The sequence below is a fragment of the Plectropomus leopardus genome, chromosome 20, assembly GCF_008729295.1.
Source record: "Plectropomus leopardus isolate mb chromosome 20, YSFRI_Pleo_2.0, whole genome shotgun sequence".
In the NCBI taxonomy this organism is placed as follows: Eukaryota; Metazoa; Chordata; class Actinopteri; order Perciformes; family Serranidae; genus Plectropomus; species Plectropomus leopardus.
The window spans coordinates 23,860,254-23,881,141 of NC_056482.1; the positions used below are offsets into that span (position 1 = coordinate 23,860,254).

The following is a 20,888-nucleotide window of genomic DNA, read 5'->3' on the forward strand; positions in this document are numbered from 1 at the left end:
TGTGGCATGCTACTTGGTTCAAAACTTCATATTTCAAAGGAAAAAAAATAAGACTTTGTGAAACAATCAAAGACTAGTTTATGACAAAAGTAATAAAATATATGTACATATCAAAGCAAAGAACAAAAACAGACTGATGGGAAAATTATTTGGATGTAATCTCAGGTCTCCCCGCAGCAACAAAATGGGCAATTACTTTCCCAGAAGTCACTTTGTCCATAGTGTAATTCTTGAAATGATATCTGAAATGTTGAGTGACTTACTGGGGATTCCTGACACAAGTTTCAGGGGTCTGAGCACTCTCACGGCACGCAGTGTTCGCAGGTCAAAGTCTGAGCCCACCTTGGCCAGGATTCTGTATAAAGACACAAACATCAAGAAAGGACGGTTAAAATCTCTGCAAAATGAGACAGTATTTCACCGTGGCAGTGATCCACACAACATAAGATAACAAACAACAATTATTTTATGTTTAATTGTTTATTTCCAGTAATCTGACTTATTGTTTTCTGTTAAATGTCAGAAAATAATGAAAAAACAAAATCGCAGAGCCCAAAGTTGCATCTTGTAATTCTTTCCAAGACCCGAATAATTGAATTTGTAAAGATATTAAACTGAGAAAAACATCTGAAGACAAATACAAATAATTTGTCTGCCTTTTCTCTCTCTCTCTCTCTCTCTCTCTCTCTCTCACACACACACACACACACACACACACACACACACACACACACCCTATAGGTTGATCATGTGTGTCTGATTACGTCATGTTCCCTTTAAAACTGCTTTTACCTACAAGTGAGGGAGAGGCATACTGTAGCGGGCACTTGCATGTGTGCATAAGTGTGTGTGTGTGTGTGTGTGTGTGTGTGTGTGTGTGTGTGGACTAGCCACTGAGCCACAGCTGGCAGCCCTCATTACAGGCTGTACACAGAGGGGGAGACTTAAGTGCTCCACTGAAACACACAGAAAAAAAAAAAACATGCTCTGGGCAAAGGAGAGAGAGAGAGAGAGAGAGAGAGGAGAGAGAGAGAGAGAGAGAGAGAGAGAGAGAGAGAGGAGAGAGAGAGAGAGAGGGAGAGGAGAGAGGGAGAGGAGAGAGAGAGAGAGAGAGAGAGAGAGAGAGAGGTTAACGAGAAAGAGAGGAGGAGGAGGAGGAGGAATACAATTACGAACCATAAGGAGATAACGGGTAAGTGAACTGCAGCCAGGAATAATAATAATTTGATCTTGACTCTAAGAGGGAGACATTCCCACACGTTCCCCACTTTCGGAGGACTTGTTTCATAGGTAAAGATTTTTATTGGGATAATATGGATACATACACCAGTTTTCAGGAGTGATCGATTATGCTTACAAACATTTAGACCTTTAACCAACCAAATTGCTTGGATTGTTGCATTGCATGTTTCAACAATGCTGTGGTAAACATGCAGTGATGTTTAGGAAAAAAAACTTGAGGTTAAGGTTAGGAAAAAAAGATCATGTTGGGGCTTGATGTACCCACTTTAGGTGCCACTGCCAGCTGGAAATGCAGATGTCTTGCTAAATGGCATGCAGCCTTGGTGGCATAATCACTGCTGGAAATACCACTGTTGTCTGAATAAAAAAACAGCTGGGTTTGAAGGAAGAGTCACAGTCAAAAATGCCACAATATCTCGCTAACTCACAGCCAGTTTTGGTGACACAGTAACAGCTGTAGTGCCCCAATGTTTCACTTGAAAACAGACGATTTCCAGCTGCGGTTCAATCGCAGCTGGAAATGCAGCCAGTGTCTCACTAAAAAAAACAGATGGTTTTGATGCACAATTGTTGCTGGAAATGCTGCAAATGTCTCGCTAAAAAAGCAAGTTTTGGTGGCACAATTGCTGTCTGGAATGCAGCTAAGTTTGTCTAAAAGACATGCTGTTTTGGTGGTTTAATCACAGCTGGAAATGCTGCCAGTGTCTTGCTCAAAACAGCTGGTTTGGTGGCAAAATCACAGCTGGAAATGCCTCCAATGTCTTGCCTGAAGATAACTGGTTTTGATGGTCCGATTGCTCCTGGAAATGCAGCGCGCGTCTCGCTAAAAACGGCTGGTTGTGGTGGCACTATAGCTGCCTGAAATACAGCAATGTCTTGCTAAAAGACAAATGGTTCTGGTGGTTCAAATTATAATCACAGTTGGAAAAACAACTGACTTCTGACACAAGAGTGAGTTTCATTTTGTTTAAGTCCAGTCTGCACTGTTGTGTTTAGTTTCTATTCTGTGCAGCTATCTTTTTATCAATTTGGACCAACAATGGCACAGAAACAAAATGATGAATTGACAGAAGTCTGCCTCAGTTTGTTGAGACACATGATAATCACACTGAATTGTGTTTTCCCTTAGCTGAAAAACACAGACGATTCAGGTTGTGTTTTTTTAAACACATTTGAGTATAAATGACATTATTTATAACATCCCAAATGGGTATGTTTTTTAAACCTCTCAGTTAAGTACCGTCGAGAGCCCCAAAGCAGGAAGAAAATCCTCAAGGGTACAATAGCTTTTATATGGAGGGTAGAATACACTCCTGACTGAAGGAATTCAGTTTACACACACACACACTTACAGTGAGAAAAAGTAGAAAACAAGAAAGGTCGCTTATCGCTCCCTGGTTACCGGTTGGCATGGCAACCGATAAAGCACATCTGTGCTTTGTGGGAATTATCATTATGGGTGAAATCTGTCTGCTAGGATGAAAGTGCCTGCTTGCTATGTAATATAGAATAAATTGTATTATACATATTTTATGCACAGGCTTTGCAGCTGATCAAATTCCCAGACAGTGATGGATTTCCAAATGCTCCTTTTTTATATATATATATAATTGTCTCATTACCTTGCCTCATGCAAATTGTAATTTTTATTTTCTGTTTTGTAATTTTCAGCTTCACACAGGGAACCCAGATTTAGAAATAAGCATTGAGAGGGGGAGATAAAAAGAGAGAGAGATGAGCTGAGGGATGACTTAAAGATGAAATATTGATGAGGACTGCAAAATAGCGTCTAGAGGAAAAGTCTTTTAATACCAGCACATCGGCACGGACATGCATACATGCATCCACACTTACTGTATAGAAACTTTACTGGAAAGACTTCACTAGCAATCCAAAGCCTTTCTTTGTCTCTCTCCATGGTTCTGAACATCCAAACCCACTCTATCTGTGTGTCTCCATCGTGCTTAAACCGTCACACACAGCAGCTGCTCTCAGTTCAGGATGCGCTAAAACTATATTTTTGTCATAATGGATCTACAAATCTGTTCAAAACAAAAGGGTCCTCCAGATGTAGCTGAGATATCAGCCCAGAAGAAAATGTAGGCATTGAACATTTCGGATACATTACATTTGTATCTTTCATACCTATCACATAAACTTTTCTAAAGTGGCCTGGCATGTGATCTGTTTTTCTCACTGGGGTGGCTACCAAACAGTAGACCCCAGATTACTGTTCAAGGAACAAACAATATTTTTGCTGAATTTACAGCATCTTTTGTGCCACCAAACATGAGTATTTTAAGACTAAAACATCTTTTCCTAATCATAATTCAGTGGGTTTTGTGCTTAAACATAAAAATGTCAACCACAGCATTGTTAAAATGTAAGCAAAGTTTCAATGTTTTTTAGCCACGTGATAAAGAACTCCAGAAATGAGTCTTAAAACCCAGAAATCTGTCAGCATTTCAGCACCTACGGTTCCCTCATCTCAAAGTCAATGTGTTGGAAACCTAAAATAAAAACTATGGTTAACACAAGCTGAAGAGACTTTCAAGTTTTGTTCTGCAACATAAAATACATCAGTAAATACCCCATTTGTGAACTTTGAAGCTTTTATGTGGCTAAATGAGACCACAGATCGTCATCAAGCTAAACCCTGCTGAGTAATGGTGCCACGACGCTAGTGTCGTTGAAAGGTTCCTGGTGAATAAATAGCCCACAAACATTACTGAAAACCTTTTTTTCATTTCAAATTGTTTGCCAAAGGGAGCTTTGGTATGAGGATCATACACAGATGAAGAGCTCTTATAGAGTCACTGCCCAGATCAATGTGACCTAACTCTAAAAAATCTTTTAATTCATGGCTCCTAATAACAACTAAGCTATGTAGAAATAAGGCGTGATGCTCTGGTGGTAGAAAAAATACATGCAGTATATACTTATTTAATTGATATAGCTAGGTTTCAGACTGTTTGAGTCAAATTCGAGTCAAACCAGTGATTCAGAAATGTTAGTGTCCTGGTTATGACGTTATCGGCCAAATGAGAAGCACGCAAGAATAGTCTTTGTAGAGCCACTGTGACCTGAAGAAACTGAATGAAAAAGGGATATAAAAACATGAATCATCCCTGTGTGCTGTTTTTTTTATATCCTCAATCAGTAACTCACTTTGCTCTGCTAAGTGTGCACCTGTATGTGTGTCTGCGTGTGTGCGCATTTGCCTGTGAAGGGATGATTTGATGACTGTGTAGACAGACAGTCGGGCAAGGAGCAGGCTGAAGAAGGAGCTATGAGTTTTAATATCCCTTTATCATCACCACAATATATCCATGTGGGCGCCAGACGCTGGCACAGGAAATATGGAGGGTGATGGTATCGTCTGTCACTCGCTCACACACACACACACACACACACAGTCACATGGCACTTTCCTCCATGTTATCACACACAGGTACAAGAGGTAAAGTATGTTTGAGCAGGTAGATGCTTGCTCATCTTTGGCGTCCGATCACTCCCATAAAAACAACAACAACAACAAATAAACATTCCTTCAAAAGCAAAAAAGGCATGATTTTCACACATGCACAATAAAACACTCATTTCCTGTGTGGTTCATCAAATTTATATCCAGATCCTGTGATTCAGCCTTTCTTGCTGGAATAAATATAGAACTTGAGCGAACTGAACCTTGAAGAAACAATGGCAAAACAAAACAGAGAGATAAGAATGATTCATGCTGCCCATCAAAATCTGTGGGAAGGAACACACACACTTCTTTTAGCTGACTATTAATTTTTGTGCGTCATGCAAAAAAAAAATCAAAAAATATGAGACTTGGGAAAAAAAAGTGTAACTAATAATGATGTTCACTTGCGGTGAATGCTTTTACTACACTTTTCTCCTCACGGTTGGATGGATGAGGTAAAAAGTGTAAAGTGGTCAGAAAGTAACATGCTCACCAGGAGAAACTGTCTGCACACTATATGGCAGGGCAAGTTTCTTTATATAGCACATGTCAGGATTAAGGAAATTCACAGTGCTCCACAAAAAATGTCAAAAGCATTAAGGGTGTGCGGGATAAGTCGATTAAATGTCACAAGTTTGCACCAAAAAATATTGTTTGGTTAAAATTCATCGTAATAACCCAACAGATCAAACATTTATGCTTATTGTAAATCAAGATGTCAAAATGTTTGGGTAAAAAGAGAGACTTCAGATGATTAACAATAATTCCAGCTGCTGAAAAGTTTTTCTCAGTTGGCACAGATGTTGTGGGCACATAGAGAAAGCGACTTGCAAGTCGGCATAGTTTTGGAAAGCATCACCTCTTCTTCTATGAAATTTGTGAGTGAGCTGCTGTCATGTTTTGAAAGATAATGTGCAATGTTGATGGTGCAAAGAGCCACATATTTCAGCAGCATTTAAAATATGATTTTGTTATTGAAAAATGTGAATTCAAAGGGCTCTTATGCAATTTTTTGGGACAATTTCCAAGTGTAATACTCTAAGTTTGAACTGTCTCAATGTCACGGAAATAGGTAGCTAGAAAACTCCCCAATTGAGACAAAATACAAAAGAAAGAAATTATAAAAGTCCATTTAAATACAACTAAAAACAGTCATTAAACAGCAGGGGAAGAGAAAATGGAACTTGCTGAAATGGAGTGGGACAGGAATAAAATAAAAGAAATAAAGCAACAGTGCAGTGCAGAGATGAGAAATTATTTTATTAAATAAAAAGTAGCAACTACTCATCTATAGATATGATGTGAAAGGCAACTGTATGCTAACAAGTTAGCCATACCAACTCTTAAAAGCAAAGACAGAACTGTTTGTTTTAGAGCTTCCACTTTAAAATTATTGGTTGATATTTTAGGAAATGCTTTGAATTGCTTTCTTGCCAAGAGTGACACGAGAAAAGCCTGCTGCTTAATTCATGCCTAACGCATCCAGGATGGTCGCAAGTGTCCGCACAGCCCAAGTGATATCACACCTTCAGACAGGACCCTTCGCAGGGGTCTTGTGCAGCGGGCTTTTGTCTGACCATATTGGTTTGCTGTGAAGAGAAACAGCACCATGTATAATATATCCAAACATTTCTTCGACATGATCTGGCGATCTGGATGATCAGCTCATCGCCACGCAACCATCCGTACAGAAAGCATAACTGAGGAGCAGGAGCAAAAAGCTTGCCTAGCTCCGTCCAAAGGTTAACAAAAAATCTGCCTTCCAGCACTCTAAAAACAAATCAACAAGCTAAATCTCTCTTTTTTGTAAAGGAAAAACAAAAACTGAAGTGTAAAATTTTGTGGATGTGTGAGATTTAGAGATGCTGGTCAGTGCATCTTTTTAAGCTTTACATCCACTGTAATGTTCAAAATGTTTAATCATTAAAGATAGTGAGAGAAAACAGCCAAAATGAAAAAAACACAGAGGTGAAAAGATGAATCGGAGAAAAAACAGAGGCAAATGGAGAAATGCACCCTTCTCGCGAGGCTGAATGATGTAGTTTAATTACTGCGACCCTGCCCAGCTGGGGGACGGGGGCTGTGATTGAGTTCTTCACACATCTCTGTAAGAGGAGACGGAGGCTCCCAGAGGACACACAAGAGAACATGGTGCTGAAAACCTGACTGAAGAACTACCTGCCTGTCTGCTTGAACATCAGCAGCTGGTCACAGAGTGTCTGTCTGCCTCTCTGCACGCATGTCTGCGTCACGTTTGAGAAAAACAACTGGTGAATATTTTAATTCAATACCTGCCTGTCGAACTGATGCTGTTGCATTAAGTATGTCTACCTGCCTGTCTGGTGTTTCAGCTCAGGGATGAGAGTTATCCCTGATCCAATCACACTCTACGCCAGGGGTCTACTTACTGTAAGCAATAAGCCACAAGAGGCTCTGGTTTACAGTGATTTTTAAAACAGCCACGGGGTGTTGTGAGGCACAAAGCAGAGCGGAGTGGGAAGGAAAGCCACTAGAGGGGGGGTTTAAACTGAAGCAAAAAGAAACAACCATGTCAGGACTCATCTGTAAAGTTTAACAAACACTGGTCTTGATGGTAAGGTATGCTGAACACCAGGGAAATCATTTCAAACGATACACAGTCTGCTTCCTGCTGTTTTAGGAAGCTATACCAGGCAAAAAAAGTCTCTCTACCTTAAGACAAATAAAAAAAATCAATTACCAGAGAAAAATTCTGGGTTTTGTCAATTTTTATGTGGCTGACACGTTGACTATTTGGCTTCAGATGCCTAGTTTTGGTGCCATAATCCCAGCAGGAAAGCAGCAACTCAGTAAAGAACAACAGCTTTTCATGGCACTGTCTTGGAAACACACTGATATGCCATTACAAAATACCTACAATTAGAGCCTAAAATGCAGACAAAAACACACCAAAAGGCAGCTACAAAACACTCATGTTTGGAGTCTAAAAAGCCAATGGAAACACACTGACAGGTAGCTACTTAACACTCACAACTGAAGCATAAAAAGCCGACAGTAACACATGGGTAGCTACAAAACACCACAAATTGAAGCGTAAAAATTCAATGAAAACACACCAATAGGTAGCTACAAAACACCTGCACTTGAATTTCCTCCAAAATTCTATATCACAATACATATATAAACTGGATGTACATGGCAATATAACAGCACAGAGACAAAATAGGTAGATGACAACAAATACATTCTAGATTTTGACAATGCAGGTAAAAATTGTCTATTTTGTATTTCTGTCAGATTCGGTCTCAGAATTCAGGTGTCAGAGCCAAGATTGCATAAACCAAGTCAAAATTATCTCTGAAATGTCTCTCATTTGTGGGAGAGCATGGATGTGCAGGCAGACACACACTAACAACACACAATGTAGGAAACAGACCTCATCATTAGATACAGACCATTTCTTGCCAATTAGACCTCGTTTTTTTACCATCTCATCTAATAGAAAACGAGCCAACCAATCATGAGACGGGCTTCAGTATGTCACATCCTGTTTGTGAACAAAAGTGGAAAGTGTGTGTGCATGTGTGTGAATGGTGGTGGGCCGTATCGCCATGACGTTATATGATGTGAGTGGACAGCTGTGACAGAGTCAGGAGAGCAAGCATTTCCCACAATGCACATGAGGACAGAAGGGGGTACTCACAGACTCATCGTGGCTGCCAGAGCCACTCGCCATCAAATATGGCTGCTGTTGTAGCGCTGTGGCTCTAAATTAACACTGCATGCGTGCACATACACAAACACACACACACACACAAACACACATCCACTTCCTCCTTATTAGACTCATAAACAACTCAAAGGCAAGAGACTAAAAACAAACTAGCTCACATCCTCAGGCTGGGATGTAACTTAGCTGTGATTTTCCTGATCACGCTCGATCAGCTCAGGCCTGACAACTTCCTATATCCCTTAATATCCAACATAACTGAGAAAAACAAACACTTGACACAATTTTGGTAAATTGTGCCTCGAAGAAGTGGTTGTTCTTGCTCTAATTGTGGAATCAAACTTTCCTGAAGTTAAAGTACAGCATAAATGGCGGACGGTGTGCAGGAAGTTTCTAAAATAAACTCACATTACTTCACTAATCATTCACACAGGAGCAATAGTTTATGATATCACCTCATATACCCCTCAGGCAAAAAAGCTATGTGATATTAGTTATTTAATTTAATGGATGAATGTGTGTTCTGCAATATGAAGCATTTTTCTGACAGAGAAGAATGCCCTTTGCATCTTTGCTAACGATAAATTCAATCCACTTTTCTTGCTGGCTGATGAAACAGTTATAGATGCAACACTGACTGCTTTCTTATGGCTTACACATGATTAAAAAACAGCAGGTTTACAGTGTTTGGACATAATAGGGAATGTGCTTTTGTCACTGGTTGTGTAAGATAAGAAGACTGATATCAATCTAATTACATGGTCTGAGGTTGTTTGTCATGGTATCCATTTCCTGTTTCAACATAACAATGTCCCTCATGCATAACAGCCTGGTCTCACTCCTGTGGTGTCAAAAAATTATTCATGCACATTGCACACTTTAGCATCTGTATGAGATGCAGTGGGGTTTCAACCAACTCTAATGTAAACCAATCTACACCATTACTGAACAATCAGAGGAAAGGATGAAGAATAAAGAATGAGAAAGTCCACTTAGCACAGGACTTTGACCCAGGAGACTAGTGTTTACGTCCCATGTGAAACTAAAGTCAAACGTTAAAGTGCAATAAAAACATGTTGTCCCATCACAATTTATAATCGTGATAAGTAACTGAATCTAAATATTGATGAAAAACAATCATGATTATCATTTGGGCTATAATCGTGCAGCCTTATAGTCAACCCTAACTAACTATTTTGTTGCCTAACTGCGAACCCTCTGCATCAAGATACAACTCATCAAGCATCAAAATATGATGAGTAGGGAGTGAACACAGACATGTAGCTACAAAACACCTACATCTGAAGCCTAAAAAGCCAAGGGACACCCACTAACATGGAGCAATAAAACAACCATGACTGAAGCCTAAAAAGCCACTGTAAGTCACAGCAATGACTCGCTAAATATGTTAATATCGCTTTGTGCACAAAGACATGGCCATAAAGAAATTATTTTGTCACTTCAATGTGGAAGAACTTGAACGGTTTGCATAGAACCCTGACCTTAAACCCATCTCCAACACCTTTCCGACGAGCTGAAACACAGACTGAAAGCCTTTTTGCCCATCGTTTTATAAGAGTAGACATAAAGCACACTACATACAAATGCCGAGGTTAGATGACTTGACAGTAAGTACATAAATATTTAAAGCAGCTGCACTCAGTGTGTTAGTATTTAAGAATGTAAGAATTTATCTGGACAAGTGCCAACCAAACACATAACTGCAGATTTCTCAAACCGGGTAAATAAAGGTTCCAAAACTCAAAAGGAAAAAGCCACATCACAGACTCTGCAGGTGTGTTCATTTTAGTAACACACCAGTTTGTGTGCAGCTCAGGTGGAGGTCTGAGATGCATTGTTGAACTGGCACAGCCTTGCCTCAGTAAAGATAAACAAAACAGCAAAAGAGTTGGTGTTCCCCCCTTTACGCTCCCCTCTCTACTTCCTCCCCTCCTGTTCCCTCCGTCTCCTCCTACATCAGACTGTTAATTAACCTCTGTAATGAAGCCCAAGTTGTCAAAACAACATACAGGTTGCTCCTCAGTGCCACAGCCAGATTAGTTACCCATGGTCGTTTTTCTCACACAGTCGCCTGAAGTGAGTAATGACAGACACAGAAAGAGGGAGGAAAAGAGAGAGAGGCTGTTGCAGTGGTGTGCACCTGGAAGGGCCGGGGGGCCCTCCTGCTCAGCCATGTGCCTCTCCAGTCGGCCCATTTTTAATTGTCCTCAAGCCCCTCGGAGATTCTGTGCGTGGCACCAGGTAGCCACCTAACCTGAGCCCCACCAGGTGATTAATGACCATGGGAAACAGTCGCGAAGCTTCCATCTATAACCACATTGTTTTCTGTACTTAAAACAAACGTAATCTGGGGCCCCAAGTAGCTCACCTGGAGCGGGCACCCCATGCACAAAGGCTATGTCCTTCACCCTTTGCTGCATGTCACACCCTGCTGTCCAAGCTGTCTAAAAATGCAAGAGACAAAAAAAAACAACTTTAAAACAAAACAAACAACTACAACAAAAAAGTTGCATCACAACCTACTACTGCATACTAACTATTTTTATCTTACAAGTAAGGGCGTAGGTTTTTTGTCATATGAATTTGAGCCCTCCACAGGAAAATTTTGAGCACCAAACACTTAATTTACTGCATGCTGGTGATTTTTTATGTGCTAATATCTGTCTTTTCTGCCTTTTATTTTGTTGTAATAAAAGTCCATTACTTTCATGCTATTTTCATGTTATTATTGGGCAGGACAAATGCACATATTGAGGGTGGGAGTGTGGGGGTCCCTGCATCCCCCCTCTAAATCTACACCTATGTTGAGTGAAGAGTACACACAAACACGAGAGGTCCAATCAAAAAGGGACTTGTGAAAAACCCACCACATTTTCAGAGAAAGAGAACTATTGAAAAAGGACTCTAGGACAGTCAAACCCTGTCTGAATAAACATGAGGATGATTAGACCCAAAATGTAGTGGACTCAAATAGAGAGGGAACACAGGCAGCACCAATTAACAGGCATCTGAGAGCAGCAGTATCTTTCATTTTCCTGAATTCCACAGTTTTATTTCTCTCTGCCTCAAAAAGAATATTTCTTGCCAGTGATGATAGACTGAATTTGGAATTGATCCAACTTGGGGTCCAACCATGTGGACCCATGAAGACCTCATTTAATGGCTCTGTATTAGTGAGAGTTCTTGTTAAAATTGGCATGGGTCTGGTGTGAAAGTTTTCCTACAATCATAAAACTTTTAAAGAGCTAACCTGAATCTTTCACTGCGGACAGCATCCAATAAATTATTAAGTCAATGTTGGCATGAAAGTATTTCAGATGTTTTCCAGCGCTTTGGTAATTTTTTGTCCTCTGTCAATGTGGTCAGTGCGCTGCATACTAATGCTAGGCAGGACTTTGAAATGTAGTATGTTCACACTGAGAAAAGTGACAAAATTAAAGGTTGCCTGTGGAGTTTTTGACCACTAGCAGCATTGCAAAGCAGTGCTTTTATGACCGGGTCCCCTTTGGTTTGCAAGCAGACACAGGTGACATTGCACATTTCTGCTGATGGTTGTATGCTATTTCAGTGATCTACAAGTGGTGAAAAACAGCATAAGCAAAGGCACAGAAGAAGACTGCTACCAAGTAAATATTTAAACACTGGAGCTTTTAAGCTTTTACAAATGTTTTATAAAAAGTAAAAATGCATTCAACATATTTTTAAAACTCAAGAATACACACGATGTATTTTAGTAAATAACTCAATGTAAAGAAAGGCTTTGTTAACAAAAACAGGGCACTTATAACCTGGAATAATGATGACTTTTGGGACACTTTAGGGGAAAGTTTTTCACACATCATAAACAAAGCTATGAGACAGTAAAGTTGCAGCTTGACAGCTAAATAAGAGAATGAGAGATTGCCCAAAGCAAAGAAAACTTACTGAGAAAGGTGGTAAGACAGGTGATCTCAGAGGACAAAAAATAAAGTGCTAACCACTCTCCTTTATCTTTATGCAGTTGCATAATAATGTCACAATTTAATGTCTGTCATCAGCAGTCTTTAATCATTTCTTGTTAAAACAAACAACTTTCTTGTACACTGACTCCAACCACAGAACACTTTTTGTACACAGTTCTGCAGGGAATAGAGTCCAGTATGTGATTGGGACGCAGCTTTAGTCTTGCTTAGAAAGTTATTTGAAATAGGGTAAGAACTGAAACACAGATATTTGAAAACTGACTGAAACTTTAACTGACCTCACTAAACAGAAATTAGCTTGTAAGTGAGTCCTTGTTTTCAAGCGTACCCTCAAATGTCAGATTTTGGAGCTCTGGTCACCAAACATGTTGTCAACCCTGTGGAAAACACTGCTTCACGGCCCAGTGTGTAGGATTTAGGGGGATACATTGACTGAAATGGAATATAATATAATAGGTAAGTTTTCTTTCACCTGAAAATAAGAATCACCGTGTTTTTGTGCCCTTAGAATGAGCCGTTTATATGGACATACAGAGCACATCCTCCTCCACAGATATCGCCAAGATGCACAGCTAAGTTTCTACAGTAGCTCAGAACAGACAAACCAAACATTGCTCCAGATAGAGCCAATCACGTTTTTGTTTCAGCCGCTGTAGTCAGCAGCCCCTCAGCAAGGAAAGCATCACAAAAACACAACTTTTTTTTAATGTTAGATTCCTTTATTCATTGTTTTTTACTGGTTTAAATCACCAGGTCCATTTATTTGGGAGAGAGAAAATTTGGTTCCTGACATCCGGACCTTAAGTTATCAAAGAAATGAAGTCGATAAACATACTTTTAGCAGGTGCTGGGCTAATGGCCCATCTCCGACATGCAAACAGTGTCAGAGAAACACTGATTTGTAACGTAAAACTGCTTTTTTCAGTGCTTTTATTGCTCTAAATCACTTTGTTTATTTGTTTTTGAGAGACACATAGACCTCTGCTGATAATTCAGCTTCCACTAAAAACCTCTTGAACAATGAACACTGAAGGAATTCTAACCGTGGGAGTTGTATCTGGTTGCAATCTGCAACTGTCTTTGCTAAATGCCACTGAATCCCCCTAAATCTCACACACTGAACCTTTAAAAACACAAATTCTAAGTGTTCCAAAAAAAGCACTGAAGATCAACACAAATGGGTTAATACAGGAAACAGGTTCACAAAATAAAGGTAGCATGTAAAGGTAGTATAGTGACAGGCTGGCAGTCTTCTGAAATATGAGGATTAGTGTTGTTATCAATGGTATTTGTTGCAGTGGTACCAGCATAAAAGGAGTACCGCATATACATACAGTAATCCAGCTATTGAGGAACAAAGAAGAGCATATTTTCACTGTATGAACGCTATTGTTAAAGGATACCTCCCCCTGAGGAGACATCCTTACGAGATGTGCTGTGATCTATGTGTAAGAATGCAATCAACCCCAACCCGCAGCTGAATCCTTTCTGGGAAACTGCATGAAAGTGTCAGTATGGCACACGACCTTATTGGTAGACTCTCAATGTATAGACTGTGAGGTACATCATTGGGATTGTAGCCTGGGGGGGGTTGATGAAGCTGAACCTTCAATATAAAACAATGTTTCCTGTGTGACTGTCTTCTGCCGGTATATTATATAAGTGCTGTACATTTCAGGAAAAAAAAGCTTCACCAGGGTGCTTACCAAAGAAGGTAATAAAGAATAACACAGAAAGGAAGAACCGCAGACACAAACATTAATAAAAAGTTAGATTAATATAAAGCCAGACAGTAAAGATATTGCTTGAAATATTTGACAGAATGTGTTTATCTCAGCCAGAGGAAGACCTAAAACTGATAAAACATGACTTAAAGGGACACTTCGCCCCAAAATCAAAAATGCAAGATATAGGATTTTTTTTTCTTCTAAACTACCACAAGGTGAGTGTGATTTAGGTCCATTATATTGGAGAAAAGCAGACATCTTTACAGCCAATATCTCCGAAACTCAGCCAAAACAACAATAAATAGCACTACAGGTAAGATAAAAAAAAATGTAATTCTTAAATTCTGGTGTAAACTGTTTCCTGAAGTTTAGAAAATATCTGATGTCTCTATTCTTCTCCATCTGCAACTCTACGTACAGACAAAAACAAAACCATGTATCCATACAAATGTCATGTGTTTTTTGGCTGCATCATTCCATCAAATAGCAATATTCTAGATGTCTCGTGCATGAAAGAAATGCTCTTGATTAACAGTAATAAACCCCAATTTCATGTCCAGAAGTGACCACACAGCATAGCAGACATCCTTGTACATATTATATGGGCTTTCAAAATGTAAGAAAAGATGTTTGAATTGTGAAACTAAAATACTGCTACTACAGTAAAAAAAAATATGTATACCAACCAAACCCCATAAGATTACCTCAAAGAGACCCAAAGGACTACGAAAAATGACATTGAAAAATCACAAGGAGAACCAAAATAACTACAAAGACACAAAAAATCATAAAAATGACTGCAAAAAGTCGCAAAACCAAAACAAAGGTGGTGGGGCCCTTTGCATGTCTTTGCCCAGTGTCCTGTTGTCTGATATTCCACCCGTGGATCCAGGTATGTATAACCATGTGAATGCACAGAAATCATAAAACATGATCAAGTACTGTAATTTACAGTATAATTATTCTAACAATGACTCATTATTTGATATATTACGGAATAAATAAATGACAGGTTGTAATGACAGGCTCCATTTCAAGCCTATTATCATAGAAGAAATTTGAATCAGGATTCTGCTGTGATGCAGATGAAACTTGAGATTCTACTTTTGTTTTCTGAGAGTTATGATTGTTTTATTGATTGCAATATAGTTGGACTCACTTTTCAAACTTCATTTCTCTTTATTTGTTTTTCATCTCTGCGGCTACACAGACGGCTTCGACAAAAGTTTCACAATGACGGCAAACATCATCGGCCTAGAAAATATCAACGGCCAAGATATTAAAACTCCACTCTGCATCCTAACATTGTAGCAACATCAGTTAAAACGTTTAAACATCATTTCTCTTTTTCACCACCTCAGTGTAAGCAATCTGTCCTTAATTTTTTAGTCTTTCTGACAGATTTTTGTGCCTTTGGTGGTGAGGAGAAACTCCAGGCCCACTGACATGCTAACATCCAGACTGTCGCTCACAGAAGTGCAATCAGTGGGGAGATCTGGTGGGTTTTCGCAGAGAAAAAGCTCCCTAATGTGCATCTACTTCTAGCTGAATTTGGATCACTGTCAGACTCTTTAAAAAAGAAACAGAATCCCAGACTTTCTTTCATAATAAATTTACACTAAACATCAGCAGTTTGACAAGACAGCATCTGTAGTGACTTCCATCATAATATACGTCATATAAGATTAATATCTTTGGAGTAAATGGGATTAAAGCTCATCAACAAACTGAGAACAGTAATTGTAAATATTTAGGATCTTTAGTCACGCAGCTGGCAAGGTGTGCAACAATTTAGACACAGACAAATAAATAGTGGCAGCCACTGAGCGTGACAACATTAATTAGAACAATTATGCCATTTATTATTAAAGCTTTTAGCAAAACAGCTGGGTACAAATACATTTAACAACAAATGACAGATTATTTTAGAATGGAGGCAAATATTACTAGCATGGTACATTAATAGTAAAGTGTGTAAAATGTCTAAAATGAGAGAAAAAAAGTATTTTCTTTATGTGAATCAGTAGCAGTTGTAAAAAAAAAAAAAAAACATGGCTGAGAGAAAGAAAAATGAATAATTTAAATGAAATACAAGGTTGGATTGCTTAAAACATTTAGATATGTAAAGACTAAATAAAAAAAATAAAAAGGACAGGCTCTGCACTAAAATAGGACTCCCACACTTAGATAATACACTTTACTCAGCTAACAGAGATTAGGCTCATGTACACTGTTGTGTTTGCGTGTTTGGGTTGTACGGACGTGCTGTGTTTCAATGCACATGTTCATTTTGAGCTGAACTTACTGAAATACATGGCAGACAAAAAAATCTAATCACAAACACCACTGCTAAAAGTTGAAGGATTCTGAATATAAATGCATACGAAAGGAGTAACATAATCTTTTTTTAATGTCTTTTTAGACTGAAATTAAGGACATATCCTTCTTTTGCAGTCCTGACTTTCAGGCATATGAGCATTCACCTTCAGCACAGTCATCCCGAGCCGAGTTTGCACACATCACATTAGTTGAGTTTTATTATTTAACCATGACTGTGATCATTTTCTAACCATATTTTTGTTGCAATATATAAATATTAAAGGAAAGTCCCATTAAAAAGGCTGATAAAAGCATGAGCATAAACATGGGAAATCCAAGCCACAATATGTTTTCACTGAAAAATGTTTTACCAAAGTAAATAGATAAGGTTGTTGGTTTGATAAGGACACCTTTCAAATACAGCTCTATGGTGTCATGGTAACAGCCGTGACGACCTTATGTTTCCTTGTGTTTTCAGCCTCCTGGTGTCTCTTGTGTGTTCCTGTCTGTCTCTGTGTATTTGTGTGGCATGAGTGTGGCCAGTGTCATGCATGAACCTGCAATAGGAGTGCATCAGGTTTTTGGTGAACTGAGTGCATCAGTTTACAATGCTCGTTTTACTGTATCTGAACAGTGCTGGCAACTTGGAAACATTGTCGTCTAGATTCAATGACTTTTCAGACACTCTTAGCAACTTTATTTCTAAAAAGCAATTAGTGACAAATTAAGCAGCTTATTCAGAAAAGGCTAGAAATGTTCTATATTGTTATTTATTACAATGCATGCTGCTCAGAACAATCACAGTCCACAGCTCTTCAGCTAACAGCACAGGGTCTCCCTCCCCCTCTCCATTTTTCATTCGCAGGGAGTCAGTAGGGGTTAATTTCATCTACTTTTGGAGCTAATGCTAGCTGCTTTCATTGGAAAAGAGTTTGGGAATACTGCACCCGAGGATTTACGGCACCCAGCATACAGACTCAACACTCGCATATAGTGGTAATAGCACTTCAGACAACACAGCTACAGTGCTGCTGAAGCCGGGTAATATTGCTATTTGAAGGACTTTTCTAAACAAATCAGCACAGATTCCTACTGAAAAAAATCTCACATTCATGTGCAAATTGTGCCCATCTGCTCTGAAAAAAGAAACCGAAAACTGAAAGTCCAAAAATCAGCCAAATCAGCAACAAATTTGAAAAGATACAATAAAAAGCATCTGTAAGTAAACAGACACATGAACGTAAAGTAATTCACTTTTTGGCATGCACACCATCAGCGTGAACTAATTCATTTTCTGTGTGAACTGAACTTTACGATAGCTCTTATAAAGTGTGAACACGCACCACATCAGTCCTGGAGCCACAACATGAGGGTGCGGAAAGAAGAGAGAAATGGTAGACGGACATACGCTGACTTCATCACATTTCCATTAGCATTACATTAGCAGCAAGTGAAGCTCTGTGCATTTCCTTTCTAGATGAAATAAAAGCAGTATTAGAGTGAAATTAAATTTACATTTCACTAAAAGAACACATTTGTTTCAAGCCATTTTAAAGTAAATGCTTAAGTCTTACTGTTTATTTCTAATCAATTCATTAATAAAGACTACAGGAGACAGGAGTGACCTTATGTTTAAGGTCAGTGAAGGCCAGTTTTCATACGGGATCTCATCTCTGAACATAAACAGCTGGGAGGTTCAGTTACTGATCAGCTTTGTTTACACAGTCACCAGAGGGCCTCAGAAATTCATGTTTCCTGGTATTCAGACGTTGGACCAACTCTGTCTCAATGGGATCTGACTGAGAAAAGAGAATTAAGTGGAGCAAAGCTAAATGAAATCTGCTGTGCTGCAGGCACCCCGGGGTTTTTATGGGTGACAGAGGATCTAATCTATGCTAATCAATTTACTCTCTGTTGACAAATTAAACTTTAAAGCAAACATAACGATTAGGGCATCACAGCGAAGCACAGCACATACAAAAGTAATGAAATCTGTCCGCAACTAACATAATGTAAAATATTTTACAGAACCATTATACTGTAGTTATTACATAAGAATGTTGTGTTGAATTAACAATGACTGATGTTTATCTTTTATACAGAAACATTTTGACTTGTCAGGTGAAGGTCTCATCTCTTTTGTTAATAACAGAAAAATAAAAAACTTCAGTGAAAATTCACCCCCAAAATCGAAAATGCACATTTTGACTTTTAACTGTAATATTATTTAACAGTTTTTATTGTTTTGGTATGAGTTGGCAAGTGTTGAGGAATCGGCCATAGAGACATCTGCCTTCTCTCGAATAAAATGTATCTCAAAGACTTGTGGTTGTTCAAAGCACCCAAAAAAAGCCAGCCGACTCCTTTCTTCCGTCCACTTTCACCAACAACTTTACTGACATTAACTAAAGCACTCACATCTATTTGTGTCATTGTTAACAGCTAATCTGTTAACTTCATCACTCACTCGCAGTAACATCACCCACAACAAATAATGAGTCCTCTTTTGATTTGCAGGAAATGACGAGGACACACAGAGCCAACCGAACACTTCGTGTCCTTGCTCTACCAATCTCTAATCAGCTGACATACTTTACTACTACTAATTTCATGTCCGTCCCCTTCAGGGTGTTTATTACAACAAACATTCATTATCTGCTGCGAGAAGGAAAAGGAGAGCTGCTTTTTTTTATTTCTCATGGAGAAAATTAACAGCGAACACACTGTGTTAAGAGACGGTAAAAGAATAAAAAACTAAATCCAACATCAAAACATGCTTTCATGCAGAGTATGTGCTCTGCATGCCTTAAGCTTGGCAGCACATGTGCTACCCTTTATTGCTCATATTAAACCGCTCTCACAAGGCAAGCGGAGATTTAAAAATCATTGAATTATTGACTTCATGAAAGGCCAGCTCACTGAGTCTGCTGCATATTTCCCATTAACAATCACGCCTGAATGGGGGAGATAATTATTTTCTCCATCCACTGTCAGATGGGAGAGGTGAGAATAAGAGTTCTTAAAATCTATTTTATGTCTTAATGAGAGAAATGGATAATGTTATTTTAAAAGTATAATTTGTCCCAGTTTTCAATAGGACATTTTACTCCTGACAACCATCTGATTTTGATGGTATTTACTTGTATGTCTTTTATGGAGCCATGTAATTCCTGCTGATCTGTGCTCTTTGTTGACAGGTGCTAAAGATATCGGGAAAGTCCGGACAAGCTGGAAAGACATATTCTAAAAGCTACTTTCAGCAGCAATGAGCAATAAAAAAATTATCATCTTAATTATACATTTATGAGCCTGTTTATACATGGTATTTACATGCGTTTCGGTGATCCGTACACAAGTGGGCAGCCATTACACATCGCTGTTCACACATGTGTCTTTCATGTGTCTCCAGCCGACCACGTGTATTCAGATTTCGTTAATTCCTACGTCACTTATGCTAAAAGGTCAAAGGGCCCCACGCACAGTTACTACGTCAACACTCTCGCCAGTCACATTAGCAGATGTGTCAGTACAGCTGGGGTTATCGCCGTCAGCAGAATTCAGCACATCTCTTTCACAGGACAAAACGATGGACAGTCACACAACACTTAGTCCAACTCGTCATTAAATGGGAGAGTTTAGACTACAAAAGATGTCAAATGCATCCCAGACCAAATCGGCAAATGGTTCGAGCGCACCTTATTTGCACTTGTATTTAGCGCTGTCCACTTTGATAACCCAAAACGCACATTTATACCAGGTGTAAACGGGCTCGAAAGTGCACGTGTTCACAAAGGTTTATATCACAGGGGAAAAAGAACATACAGCTCAATCAATTTATTTTTAAATTACCACAAATGCTAAGCATATATGTGCACCTACACTAATTTATCACACAATATAATTTCATATAAATAACATAAATTTCATAAACTTTAATGTGGCCGACTATATTCTGCATTCATGTGACCCCCCCCACCTTTCTTACACACACAGAGCGGGGGAGCAAAATAAAGTTATGCTTGCAGGCTATAGCTAATCAATGTTGAAAATGAACCTGTGCGGCCAGTCCCGTTCTAAACACCATCACCCATAAATCACCTTGTCTATACAAGGCCATTACTGGGAGCTATTAACTACGCAGTAATCAGCCTTCAACTCATTAGCAACAAGAAGATAAATCAACACAACGGCTATTGCATAATGGAGGCCTTATCACAGGAACTCCAGTCAGCGACAGAGGCAGTGGAAAGCGTAACGGCGCTAACAAAGAGACAAACAATAGTAACACAAATACATTCAGAAAATTATCTCAAGCTGTTTTTAGACCGATTGAATATTGCTTATAACAATAGTGAATGTTGAAAAATCTCAGGAAGACATACCACACTTTTAAATAGGGGGTATATTTTGGCACCAAACAATAAGTGATATATGAGAAACTT

The 20,888-nt window shown here is 38.9% G+C and overlaps 1 protein-coding gene across 1 annotated transcript in view; it reads right to left on the reverse strand.

The window, feature by feature from the left end:
- The window catches only part of cacna1bb (calcium channel, voltage-dependent, N type, alpha 1B subunit, b), a 178,134-nt gene that overhangs the window by 112,475 nt on the left and 44,771 nt on the right, over positions 1-20,888 (reverse strand). The window contains exon 4 of the mRNA XM_042509241.1: positions 264-355. Coding sequence (XP_042365175.1) covers positions 264-355 — 92 coding nt within the window. The remainder of the gene's footprint in view (positions 1-263; positions 356-20,888) is intronic.